Source organism: Myotis brandtii, unplaced genomic scaffold (genome assembly GCF_000412655.1).
Source record: "Myotis brandtii unplaced genomic scaffold, ASM41265v1 scaffold1405, whole genome shotgun sequence".
Lineage (NCBI taxonomy): Eukaryota > Metazoa > Chordata > Mammalia > Chiroptera > Vespertilionidae > Myotis > Myotis brandtii.
In genome coordinates this window covers 8,557-22,046 of record NW_005355020.1, presented here as the reverse complement: position 1 = coordinate 22,046, position 13,490 = coordinate 8,557, and the positions used below count along the sequence as shown (strand labels likewise).

The 13,490-nt window shown below is 41.8% G+C and overlaps 1 protein-coding gene across 1 annotated transcript in view; it reads left to right on the top strand.

Moving 5' to 3' along the window:
• LOC102244187 (tripartite motif-containing protein 34) overlaps positions 1-12,921 on the top strand; it is a 14,176-nt gene extending 1,255 nt beyond the window's left edge. The window contains exons 2-8 of the mRNA XM_005860818.2: positions 3,828-4,297; positions 6,200-6,295; positions 6,927-7,157; positions 9,119-9,141; positions 10,575-10,675; positions 10,957-10,983; positions 12,024-12,921. Coding sequence (XP_005860880.1) covers positions 3,828-4,297; positions 6,200-6,295; positions 6,927-7,157; positions 9,119-9,141; positions 10,575-10,675; positions 10,957-10,983; positions 12,024-12,589 — 1,514 coding nt within the window. The 3' untranslated portion in view covers positions 12,590-12,921. The remainder of the gene's footprint in view (positions 1-3,827; positions 4,298-6,199; positions 6,296-6,926; positions 7,158-9,118; positions 9,142-10,574; positions 10,676-10,956; positions 10,984-12,023) is intronic.
• The last annotated feature ends 569 nt before the right edge of the window (positions 12,922-13,490 follow it).

The following is a 13,490-nucleotide window of genomic DNA, read 5'->3' as shown; positions in this document are numbered from 1 at the left end:
AAAGTTTGCTCCGACACCGATTATGTGTCATCCTAAGGTCATTAGGGAATAATTTGCACACCATTGACATGTCACATATTTTCTGACACATGCCGATTCTATCCTATACTCTCACTTTTCAGAAGTCACTGTTACTGCCTTCCTGGGAATCTATGCTTACCCTGGAGAGGGTCCATTTCTGCCCAGATATTGTCTCCCAGGGTTAAGAACAAGGCCTAACACATGAGATAAAATAGATGTACTTATTTATTTTTTAAATTCAATTCATATGAATGAAAGCAGGCTGCTGCTGTGAAAAAGTGCAATGAATATCCATTCAACATGTAAAATATGTTAAATACATATAAGAGCTTACATTCTAGTTGGGGAAAGATCATAACAAATTATAAATATTTGATGTGATATACAAGAAGGTGACTATCCCTGGCTGGTGTGGCTCAGTTGGTTGGAGCGTTGTGCTGTACAACAAAAGATCGAGGGTTCTATTCCCAGTCAGGACACATACCTGAGTTGCAGGTTCGATGCCCACTTGGGGTGCATACAGGAAGCAACTGATCTCTCTCTCTCTCTCTCTCTCTCTCTCTCTCCCTCTCTCTCTCTCCCTCTCTCTCCTTCTTTCTCTCAATCAATGAACAAATCCTCAGGTGAGGATTTAAATAAAAAAAGAAGGAGCTGATGTCAAAGCAGCTACTAGATGCCACTAGATATCGAGTGATACCACTAGAATGACTATGATTATGGGGTAATGTTTTAAAACGTTGAATTAGGGTGAAGGATTTGTAGTGACATGCTGAAAACTTTGCTAGAGCTCTTGGGGAGAAGGGTCATTAATGTGGAGGAGATTTAGCCTTGGACTCTAAGGGGTGGCTGAATTAGAGACTCCTACCCTAGATAAATGGGGAGGGGGCAGTTGCAGTGTTTCTGAATTCACCAGCTCTCTGGATGCCAAAAACAGGTCCTACTTTCTTCATTGCCAGCTCATGACCCAGGACACCAAGGGAAGTATCTAGGATATTGTCTGAAAACTTCAAAGGAAATCCTTTCTGCACTTCACTTCCAAGGAGACACTTTCATTTTATTATCTAACCTGCAGAGAGGCATAGATTTTGCCTTATTATAAGTCCAGGTGTGAAGAGAATACTCAATTGTGGGATACAGATGTCTGACACTTAGGGTAACCAGCTGACCTGACAGTTCCATCAAGCAGATGCAACTTGTGTTCCTTTCTCTAACTCCCTGACTGTTGCTCAGCTCTTGGGTCACCCTTAAACATGGGTGGAGTCACTGCCCGCCCATGTGTGGGGCTCTGCCTTCTCTGTACCTTTCTCTTTCTGTGATCATTATGATGGCAGGTGTTTTGACATCAACGCCTTGTAGTCCCACTCTGATGTGAGGTCCACAACCCCGTGGGAGAAAGCATGCTCTGTTCCTCTCTCCTCCGTAGGTTCTTGGTATTTTTCAGCATCGGTTGGATATTGAACAGAATAAAAGATAATAGAGAAGTGCACACCTGTGGTTGGCTCAGATCTTCCATTGTAAGCACGGGTAGAAATTATCATTTTATGTAAACTCCTGTTTTTGTTAGTCACCAGAGCTTGATCTAATCAATTGCCACCACAGAAAGGGGCTAATAGTATATGGACTTTAGACAATTTTTAGTATCTGTACCTTTGGCTGGATTGCTCCTATCAACCCCCGTTCATGGAAGTCTTATTCCTCATCAGGTTCACCTCATGAATCATTAGAGACGTGGGTAGATTCCTAGGCCTACAGGTATCTCTATACAGTTTTCATTATATCCCCATCCTTTCTTTTTAGAGCAAGGAGAAGGGGAAGATTTATAGTTTGTTACATACCTCAGATCTTTCACTATCAAATCCTTCAACTATATTAATAACCTAATGCTGCTGTAACAAATTACCACTAATTGGATGGGTTAAAACAACAGGGATTTATTCTTTCACAGTTCAGGACAACAGAAGTCCAAAGTCAAAGTAGTGGTAGAGTTGAATTCTCCAGGAGCCTCTGAGGAGAATCTGTCCCCTGTCTCTCTCTTAGTTTCTGGTGGTTTCCAGCCATCTCAACAGTCCCTGCCTTGATTCTATATTACTCCAACTTCTGCCACCATTGTTACATGGCCTTCTTTCTTATGTGTCTGTGACCCTTTCGTCTTCTTATATTAACTCTGGTCATTGGATTTAGAGCCTACCCTCTTCCAGTATGACCTCATCTTAACTTGATTACATCTGCAAAAACCTCAATGCAAAATAAGGCTACATTCACACAGGCAAACATATTTGTGTGAGGGACACAATTTCAGTCCATTAGAAGACATTCATAGCCACTGAGGTCTTCTCCCCTCACCTTACAGCCCCTTGTCCATATTTAGTCCAGGCTGTAAGAGTCAGTGTCACCATACTACTGCTCTGTGGCATGTCTTCTGATTGACCACCAGCTATACTTTCAGGTTTGGTTTGTCATTCCTACTCATGTGACAACAGGACATAACCAGCCAGGTTTATGTAGTTTAGCAAAGGCCTATAAGATAGGAGACACAGCACGTTGGCATGACTGCCTCAGGTGAGCTCTAATGAGGGTTTGTACAGAGATCTAGCAAGTACTTTATACCCCCTATGACAGGTCTTTTGTAAACAGGAGACTGTCACTTTTATATCATTTAGGAAGTGTCACATTTCTAGACCATTTAGGTTCCTGTATTGCAAAAGGCCTAGCAGCTCTCTGCACACCAGCCACAGTGGTGTTCTAAAATTAGTAGAAGATGCTGTGTCCTTCATCAATAGGGCATTCTTCTCCCTAAAATATTTTTCCTCTTTACCATTCCATATTCCCTTATCATCTTTTATCTTTCAGCCTAATCCAGCCGTGGGCAAACTACGGCCCGCGAGCCGGATTCGGCCCGTTTGAAATGAATAAAACTAAAAAAAAAAAAGACCGTACCCTTTTATGTAATGATGTTTACTTTGAATTTGTATTAGTTCACACAAACACTCCATCCATGCTTTTGTTCCAGTCCTCCGGTCCAGTTTAAGAACCCATTGTGGCCCACAAGTCAAAAAGTTTGCCCACCCCTGGCCTAATCCTTACTTATTCAAAGGCGATTTTTTGATGATCTCCTATTAAATTTCCCCAAAACGTGCAATTCTGTATGGTAGTGTTTATCATACCTACCAGACCTTGAAAGAGGACCCCAAGGACATTATATTCACTCCAATTCACTTACTAAATTGAATAATCTCTGTAATTCAATTGATTTCATGTACAGATAAGAAAAAAGGTATTCTTATTTTTTATAGATTTTTACATGAGGAATAAATAAGTCAAAGTGATGTGTAATTGTAACTGGTTAATAATTGTTAGTAATAAGATTACTTCCCTACAGTGGTCCTTGCTGTTTCTATCAATGTTGCTGGGAAGTAAATAAGAGAGGGCTTTGTGTGGGACAGACTGGAAACCATTTCTGTGGTCCCAAAGCTCACCTATCGGTGAACTGCTAATGAAAGGAAAGAAAAGATAAAACACTGATTTAAAAAAAATAAAAGTCTAATCGCCTGTAGAGAAATGAGGTTCTTTGTATATTTATCAAGCATTGTGTTCCCAGACAAAGTGCCTGGTCTATGTGTGGATTACACTTTAGGAGTAGGATATTTAAGGAAGGATATCATCTACACTAATAAAATGGTAATTGGCGTACGACCACTACCCTTCCCATTGGCTAATCAGCATATCCTTATGCAAATTAACTGTCAGCCAAGCTTTTACTTGTGCCATTCTTATACCATATCCTTTCGATCTGCCCATCCATCTAGGAATCTTTAAACAGGAAGACCCTCAGGAAGAAACCAGGGGAGCAGCTGCCATGGCTTTAAAATTCCTGGTGAACATGAAGGAGAAGGTGACTTGTGCCATCTGCCTGGAACTTTTGACAGAACCCCTGAGTCTAAACTGTGGCCACAGCTTCTGCCAAGCCTGCATCACTGACAACAAGGCGTCAGAGATCGGCCCAGGAGGGGAAAGCAGCTGTCCTGTGTGTGGTGTCAGATACTCGTTTGGAAACTTATGGCTTAATCAGCATCTAGCCAACATAGTAGAGAGGGTCAAAGAGGTCAAGTTAAGCCCAGAGGAAGGGCAGAAGAAAGATCTCTGTTTGAGCCATGGAGAGAGACTCCGACTCTTTTGTAAAGAGGATAGGAAGGCTATTTGTCAGCTCTGTGAGTGGTCCCGGGAGCACTGTGGTCATCAGATATTCCTCATGGAGGAGGTAGTCAAGGAATGCCAGGTAAGGCCCAGGATGGAAGGAGATGAGGTGAAAGATAGTACGTGCTGGGAAATCTCACCTTTCCATCCTTCTTTACACACCACAACATCTTAGTACTGACTCCTGTACTTTCCTTCCATGTGTCTCTTACCCTATGTTTGGCTTCCCAAGCCTGAGGGACATCACTGTGTATTCCTTCCATTTGCATAAAGGATGAGCCTAAGTACAGACTTTGGCCAAGAGTGAAAGGTTTTCCTCTTTTCTCCTTCGTCATGTGGATAGAGAATTTCTTTCACAAGTTTAGCTCTCATTGCTCCTCCCAGCAGGATGGTTGCTGTTGAACATTGGGAATGGGATGTGGAAAGAGTTTTAATAAGAAGATAGGACTTTCCTTGGCCATAACAGAATCAACATTTACTCTAAAAAGAAAGAAAATCAGGTTACTCTTGGTGAGGAGGTAGTGACTTTCATCCCCCAGGAATAAAGAAAACATTCACCTCCTCAGATTTTCTCCCAGGATCTATAAATCCTAAGTGACCAGTTGACTGTTCAACCATCCAACTGGTAGCTATGACATGCACTGACCACCAGGAGCCAGACGCTCAACACAAGAGCTGCCGAGCTGTGGTGACTTGGCAGCTGCAGTTCTCGAGTGACACACCTGGAACCAGAGAGGAGGGAACCCAATTCAGGGGTACGTCACCTGAGAACTGCCCTCTCACAATTTGGGACCCCTCAGGGGATGTTGGAGAGCCTGTTTCGGCCTGATCCCTGCAGGCTAGGCCGAGGGACCCCACTGGTGCACGAATCTGTGCACTGGGCCTCTAGCCCATTGGCTCCCCACTTTGGGTCTGGCTCCCCATCGGGCCTCTAGGCCATTGCAGAGGTCATGGGTTTGGCCCTTACAGAATCTTTACTTGATTAGCTAAATGATGAGACATGCAGGACCTACCGGCTGTGGCCCCAACATATGGTGCCCTCACTGGCCCATCTGCTTAATATGGATTTCCAGTGGAGGCAGCAAATTTTCCTGCTACCACTCTCGGCTGGGAAACTGGCCGTGGCTTCCCTCCTTCCAGGTGGACAATAATGCCAGAGGGCAACCTCCGGGGAGGGAAGGAGGTGAAGGAGCAGCTGAGGTGGGAAGAAGGAGGTTCCCGCCGCCATAAGACTCTGCCTGTTTGGAAGGGCTGGGGTGGGAGCCTGACATTGGGAGGGTCCTACCCTAGGCCGATTAGATTCCAGGCTAAGTAAATCCTATTTGCTAAATAATTGCATTTTGTAGCTAAATGCCCACAAGTCATCAGTTACCACCAAACTTAGGGTAAAGTGGGATGAAAGAAGCGAAACAGATGGGGCAGCACCTTTATATATACCTGAAACATGTAGAGATTGGATTGAGAGAAACAGATATTCTACAAGGTCTTGGCTTCCCAAGCCTGAGGGACATCACTGTGTATTCCTTCCATTTACATAAAGGATGAGCCTAAGTACAGGCTTTGGCCGAGAGTGAAAGGTTTTCCTCTTTTCTCCTTCATCATGTGGATGGAGAATTTCTTTCACAAGTTTAGCTCTTATTGCTCCTCCCAGCAGGATGGTTGCTGTTGAACATTGGGAATGGGATGTGGAAAGAGTTTTAGTAAGAGGATAGGACTTTCCTTGGCCATAACAGAATCAGTATTTACTCTAAAAAGAAAGAAAATCGGGCTACTCTTGGTGAGGGGGTAGTGATTTTCATCCCCCAGGAATAAAGAAAACATTCACCTCCTCAGATTTTCTCCCAGGTCATAGATTATAATCACCAGATTCTAATCAGTAACCCAGTCTCTTCTGAGATCAGCCTTATTTATTCCTCATTTATTCTCTTTCTAGGTGCTAAGAAAAGCCATGGCTTGACTCTGGTATGATTCCTCTCTCTCACAGGAAAAGCTCCAGGCCGCTCTGGACAGGCTGAGGAAGGAGCATCAGGAAGCTGAGAAGTTGGGCACTGACATCAGAGAAGAGAGAACTTCCTGGAAGGTAGGAAGAAACTCTTCCTGGGGAATTTCTGACTTAGGAATCTTGGCAGGAACTTCCACGCCAATCACAAGGAAGCCCCTTTTCTCTTCATTCCCTGACATTGAATGAGTCCAGAAGCCATTTGATTAGTTCTCTTCCTTGTCCTGTCTCTGTTGGGGATGAGGGCAGGAGAGTAGATGTTACAAGTAAATATATTACAATTACAAATTCTACACACAGATATTTGGAATTGAGAGCAAAAACAGTCTTAATGGTGAGGAAGACTGAAGAATTCTGTCTTCCATTCCTGTTTTCCAGTGAGGCCCTGACACTTCCAGTGGAAGGAAGACAAGATTCAAGGTTCAAATGTGAGAGTGTGGGAAGGCATGAATGTCCAGGACAACTGTCTATAACCTAAACCTCACTCCAGTTTCACATTTGTTCCAGGGTTGCCCTAGATAAGAGAGCCTGAGGCCTTTTTGGTTTGTACTGAAAAGGAAAAACAGCTTTCCCCAAAATTGCTACCCTGTTTCTACTCCTTTTCTGGTTAGAATTACCTGAAAAAAATTTTTTTTTCTGTCTCCTAATCCCTTTCACAGGAGGCTCTCAATCTGAGAGACTCATTACTTCTCTCTCTTGTTTCCCCTTGCAGAATCAGATACAGGCTGAGAAACAAAGGATACAAACAGAATTTAAACAGCTTAGAAGCATCCTGGACTTTGAAGAGCAAAGAGAACTGCAGAAATTGGAGGAAGAGGAGACGAAGACCCTGCAGGACTTAGCTGAGGCTGAGAATGAACTGGTTCAGCAGAGCCAGTTGCTGAAAGAGCTCATCTCAGATCTGGAGCGTCGCAGTGAATGGTCAGCCATGGAGCTGCTGCAGGTAAAAAGGGTGACCCAATCTGAGATTCTTAAAACACAGTCTAAATTGCCTTCCCATCTGTGCCCGTGGGCTCTAATCCTGGTGTTGACATTAAAAGGTTCCTTTGACCTTGTAGAGCACCTGAGAATAAAGTCAACAGATAGGGAAAAAAAGAGAATCGTGAAACAAAAAAGGCCAGGATTTGATCTGTCAGATCCATCTGTGACTAAAGTAACATCTCTCTGGACACATTTTTTTTTTTTAACTCTCTGCTAATACAGAGAACAAAACATTCCTTTGGTTGTAAACCTGGCCGGTGGCATTAAGAGTAAGGCCAAATACAGGAAGTCCCCAAAAAATGTATACACACTTTTTTTCTGATAGCTCAATTGATGTTTCTTTCTTTTCAGATTTAACCCATTGAATAATTAATAATTATTCAAAGTATGTATACATTTTGGGGACACCCTATATATTGATACATATTGTTCAAAAACAAATCAATCCATAGTGGTAATGATGTGGAAATGCAGACCACCAAAATAAGTTAAGGATATGGAAATGACGGATTGGTAAGATGTTTCAGTGTTTGTGAAAGGGACTAAATGTGTATTGTTACCATTTTGACAAGAGAGCATAAGAAAGAAAACAATGGGGATTGGTGAATAGAGATTCTGTTTTAGATATTCTGAGTTGCTGCTGTTTCTTCTTTGTTGTGGAATGTATTCTTCTGGATACATGAGGAGACACAATAGACAATGATTAGATATGTAAAGTTTGGAATCAACAGCACCTCTGCGTGAGTTAAAATTTAAAAATCTGGAAGAGGTATTCTGTACATAACATCATGCATTTTGCTAATAAAGAGAATTTTACTTCCTTTCCAATATAGATGCTTTTTACTTTCTTTCCTTGTCTAATAGACTCGATTGGAATCTTTAGTACCATGTTAACACAAGTAGTGACAGCAGACATCCCATCTTGCTCCTGATCTCAGGGGGGGAAGTACTCAGTTTTTCATTTTCGTCATTCAGTATGATGTTTGCTCGCTGTGGGTTTGTCTTAGGTGCCTTTATCAGGCTGAGGAAGTGCCCTTCTATTCCTAGTTTATTGTTATTACTGTTTTGTTTTTATCATGAAAGGCCTTGGATTTTGGCAAACGATTTTTTTTTCTGTCTTTTGAAATGGCTATGTGTTTTTTATCTTTTGTTTCATTAATATGATGTTTCATATTGATTGCTTTTATATTCAACCAATTTTGCATCTCTGGAATAAAATTAAAAAAACTTGACCATGATATATAAACTTTTCTATTTTTCTGGATTCAATCTTCTACTATTTTGTTTAACAGTTTGTTTCTATATTCATAAAGGATATTGGCCTATAGTTTACCTTTCATGTGATGTCTTTGTCTGATTTTAGCATCAGAATAGTACTGGCCTCATAGAGTGAGTTGGGAAGTGTCCCTCCTCTTCTATTTTTTTAGAACAATTTATGAATTATTTGTAATATTTCTAATTTAAACTTTTAGTAGAATTCCCCAGTAAGGCCATCTGGGATTGGATTTTTCTTTGCTGGAAATCCACTCTAATTTCTACGTGTTTTATGTCTATTCAGATTTTTCAATCCAATCTCTACATGTTTCAGGTCTATTCAGATTTTCTGATTCTCCCTGAGTCAGTATTGGTACCTTCTGTGCTTCTAAGAACTTGTACATTTAATCTAGGTTATCTAATTTATTGGCATACAATAGTCCCTAACTTTTATAATATTTAATTTCTATAAAGTCAATAGTAATGTCTCCTTTTTAATTCCTTATTTTAGTAATTTTCCTCCTCTCTCTTTTTATTCTTGGAATGTCTAACTAAAGGTTTGTCAATTTTGTTAATATTTTCAAATAACTTTATTTTTCTATCCTTTCTTTCATTAATCTTGCTCTAATATTTATACTCCTTGATTCATCTTTTTTTTCTTCTCCCTAGGATACGAGTGGAATCATGAAATGGTGCGTATGGGTGACCAGGAGTGGTGCATTTATGAAGAAAGGTTTGTGGTCATGAGAGTTATTTGGTCATCAACCAGAATGAAAACTCTTCCAAAGCAAGAAAAGTTAGATGTAGTATTATTTTAAATTACTGAGGATTTAAGTGTCCCATATTTATTGAGAATGAACCAGATTCTATGGTAGTGAATTAAATGGTTGAAATTCACAATTAGAGCCAGTAAGGATAATAGGGACAAGGGACTTCACTATCAGACTCTTATTACTACATTCAACTCTCTCTCCTTGCTCTGATTCTTATATTTCATAGATGCTTGTCTTTATCATATGCAGGGCCTTATCGAGCTCTAAAATAGGTTATGGGGCAGCACCTTTATATTTACTTTGCTTAACAGGAATAGAGGAGACCAGGCCATTCTACAAGGTTCTCTTTCGAATTCCAAAAACAGACCTTAGCCTTGTGGTTTGTGGCTTTGACCTTTGTGCCAATAATTAATGTCTCTTATCCACACACTTTAAAAGCTTAAATAGGAAAGTGTAGCCTTTGTGTCTGAAGACGCCAGTTCGTCTGGCAGCTTCAAGTTCTTTACAAACACATGAGAGTCTAACCATTTTTGCCCAGTAGACAACTTTTCCTTTGCCAAGTGTTTTTAACTTTTCCCAGAATACCTGAAATCTCAATGTTATTTGTGGGCCACACCACTGGAGTTCAGGCTTTAGACTAGGGCACAGGCTCAAAGGCTTTCCAAAAGGAGACCTGTATCCCAGTCAGGATCTGCAGCCTCACCCCTGATCTGCCTGGAACCCACATCTGGGGCCTTTTTATGAGAGACTCATTATGATGTGGAAAATGACAAATATTATATACCATTTTAGAGGTAGCAAAGGTTTTTCTTATACATTATTTCATCTAATTCCTATTCTTTCCATGAGGTATCAAGGGCAAATAATTATGTATTATATTTTTTAGAAGAAGAAACTCTTACTTTAAGGCAGCAGTTCTCAACCTGTGGATTGCGACCTCTTTGGCGGTCGAACGACCCTTTCACAGGGGTCGCCTAAGACCATCCTGCACATCAGATATTTACATTACAATTCATAACAGTAACAACATTACAGTTATGAAGTAGCAACAAAAATAATTTTATGGTTGGGTCACAACATGAGGAACTGTATTTAAAGAGCCAGAAGGTTGAGAACCACTGCTTTAAGGTGAAGACCTTCCCAAGGTCAAACAGAGGGTAACTGGGAAAGTAGACATGAGCACATTTTTTCTGGCTCTAGAAGTAGGAGACTTCCTTCTCCCCTCCTCAGGCTTCTCAGAGAAGCAGGTTCAACTGCATTAATGGCATGAAAGGAGAGGAAGAAAGTGGTATTAGAAGGACAAAAAGGTATAAGATGTAGGATCAACATTTTTTTGTTGTTGTTATCCCTAGGAGCGAGGTGTGGACATTGAAGAAGCCAAAAACTATTTCCAAAAAACTGAAGCATGGATTCCATGCTCCAGATCTGAGTGGAGTGCTGCACATGTTTAAAGGTGAGAAGAGCCAGGGCAGGAATGTGGATGTAGGATGTTTATGGTGTCAGGGACTAAACTGGGGTGTGGGTCGGGGGCTGGTATAGTCTCACATGAGGATAGAAAGGAGGGTGTTCAGAGAAGGGATGTTGCTGATGGAGATGTGGTTAAGGGAGAATGGCTAGATTCTGGTTCATTCTCTTAGCCTCACAGTCTTCTCCCCTTCCCCTACTCTAGAGACAAGCTATCAGTGTTTAATCATTTGCTTCTAATAAACATTATTAAATCTTTTATTTTTTCAGAGCTAACACATGTCCAGCGCTACTGGGGTAAGAAGTTACTAGGTCTTCAAATCACTGTGTTCTGATCCCCTTTCAGAAGTTTGTGGTTTCAATGAGATCTGATGATCTTAGCCCTAGGTGTCTCCCTCACTTCCCAATATGTATGTATAATACACTAGTGGCCTGATGCACAAAATTTGTGCACAAAGGGGGGGTTCCCTCAGCCCAGCCTGCACCCTTTCCAATGAGGTATCCCTTGGGGGATGTCCGACTGCCAGTTTAGGCTCAATCACTCTCACAATCTGGGACCACTGGCTCCTAACCACTCACCTGCCTGCCTGCCTGATCACCTTTAACTCCCTCTGCCTGCCTGATCTCGCCCCCAACTGCCCTCCCCTGCCAGCCTGATCTCATCCCAACGGCCCTACCTGGCCAGCCTGATCTTGCCCCCAACTGCCCTCCTCTGCAGGCCTGATCTTGCCCCCAACTGCCCTCCTCTGCTGGCCAATTTGGTTCTGATTGGTCAGTTTTTATGCCAGTCGGTGTCAAAAACCCCACCTCCTAGGCAGCCATTGGTTCCTCAGACTTCATTCAGATTTGGTTCTGATTGGTCAGTTTCTATGCCAGTCAGCGTCTCTGAGCCTATCAATGGGGCCTGATCAGAAAGGCGGGGCTGATCAGCAGCCCTGGTGGAGGCCTGGAGAAAAATGGAGGCACGGATGCTGGCCAGACTAGGAGAGAAAGAGAGGCAAGTGCTGATCATAAGCTGCCACATAGGCAATGGATCAGTCCCTGCTTCTTTCTTCAGGCCTCTCTCTGTCCCTGATTCACAGCCCCCTCAGCAGTCAGTACTGGGGCACCATGCCTGCAGCAGACTGCAGGACTGACTTCCAGTTGGTGGAGCCTCGGTCATTACTGGTCGTTACGACCCAAGGTTTTTATATATTAGGATTACTCCAGAGCTTTATCCCACTTGTCCAATCATCAATACAAGTTCTTCCTAGTCAGCTTCCAAGTTCCCTCTCCAAGTCACCAGATAAACCAACACCTGTATCTGTAGCTAATCATCTTTTTCTTTTTCTCTGCAGTGGACATGACATTTAACCCATTCAACTTAAATTTGAATCTCAACCTTTCAGAGGATCACAGACAGTTGGCATCTGTGCCAATTTGGCCTATAAAGTATTATAATTATGGTGTGTTAGGCTCCCAATATTTCTCATCAGGAAAACACTACTGGGAAATAGATGTGTCCAAGAAGACTGCCTGGATCCTGGGGGTATACTGTAGAAAACGTTCCTGTAATAAAAAGTTTGGTGTTAGACGAGGCACAAATTATCCAAATGCTTATTCCAGATTCAGACCTGAAAATGGCTACTGGGTTGTAAGGTTACAGAATGAATCTGAGTACAATGCCTTTGAGGACTCTTCCACCTCTGATCCCAAGGTCTTGACTCTTTCCATGGCTGTTCCCCCCCGCCGTGTAGGGGTTTTCCTAGACTATGAAGCAAGCACTGTCTCATTTTTTAATGTCACAAACCATGGGTCACTCATCTACAAGTTCTCTAAATGTCACTTTTCTCAGTCTGTTTATCCCTATTTCAATCCTTGGAACTGCCCAGCTCCCATGACTCTGTGCCCACCGAGCTCCTGAACATTCTCCTTCCCTCACCTACTTCTGTGTAGCAAACCTTGTCCTGAGGCTCATCTCCTGCACCTGAGCTGATTTCTACATTTAAACCTTCTCTTCCTTGTTGTCTCTCTTCTTTAGAACATTTACCCGTTCTTGGGATTTGCAACTCTTTCTGGATTAAGTTAGAAGAGAATCTTATTTACCCAGTTACCCTTTTCTGTATTCTCAGTGACAGACATTGAATCCCTCTTAAAGACAAAGTAATATTGGTGTAACATCTCTGCCCTGATATTTCTCCATATTTTCCTTTATCACTGATTTTGAGAGGTATGGCAAAACCTGTCTAAAACCACGCATGAACTTAGGATAATCCATAATCGCCCCACCCACCAAAAACTAAGGAGTATTTGAGTGCATGCCTGTTTGTTGCACAGCATACAGCAGTGTCATCAGACAGTTGAGAAAAAAAACCCAAATGTTATATATGTACCCAGAGTAAAAAATTTATGTTCAGAGTGTTTGATTTTAAATATCTTCTCTTACATGGTGTGTAACAATGAATACATTTTTGTTTCTTTTTATAAAACACAAATTGTAATTTTTAAACTGTATCCAACTCTTAAGATTGTTGTATGAAACTGTCACTCAATGTAAAGTACCTATTTAAGGGTCCTGCATGATATAATAAACATTTCTCTCCTGATCACAGAAATGTATAAGCTGTGTTAGTATCCTGTGCAATGGATGTGTGCCCTTCAGAGGAATAGAAAATAGAAAATGATCCTACCCCTGGTTTGGATCATGCTGGAGTCATAAAACAGGGGTAGATATTAAATGGTATCTACGCTGATACAATATCTATCTCTGATCTTGCTGTTCATCAGAGCCTGATCTGGACCACAGTCTCTGTGGCCAGTTCTAA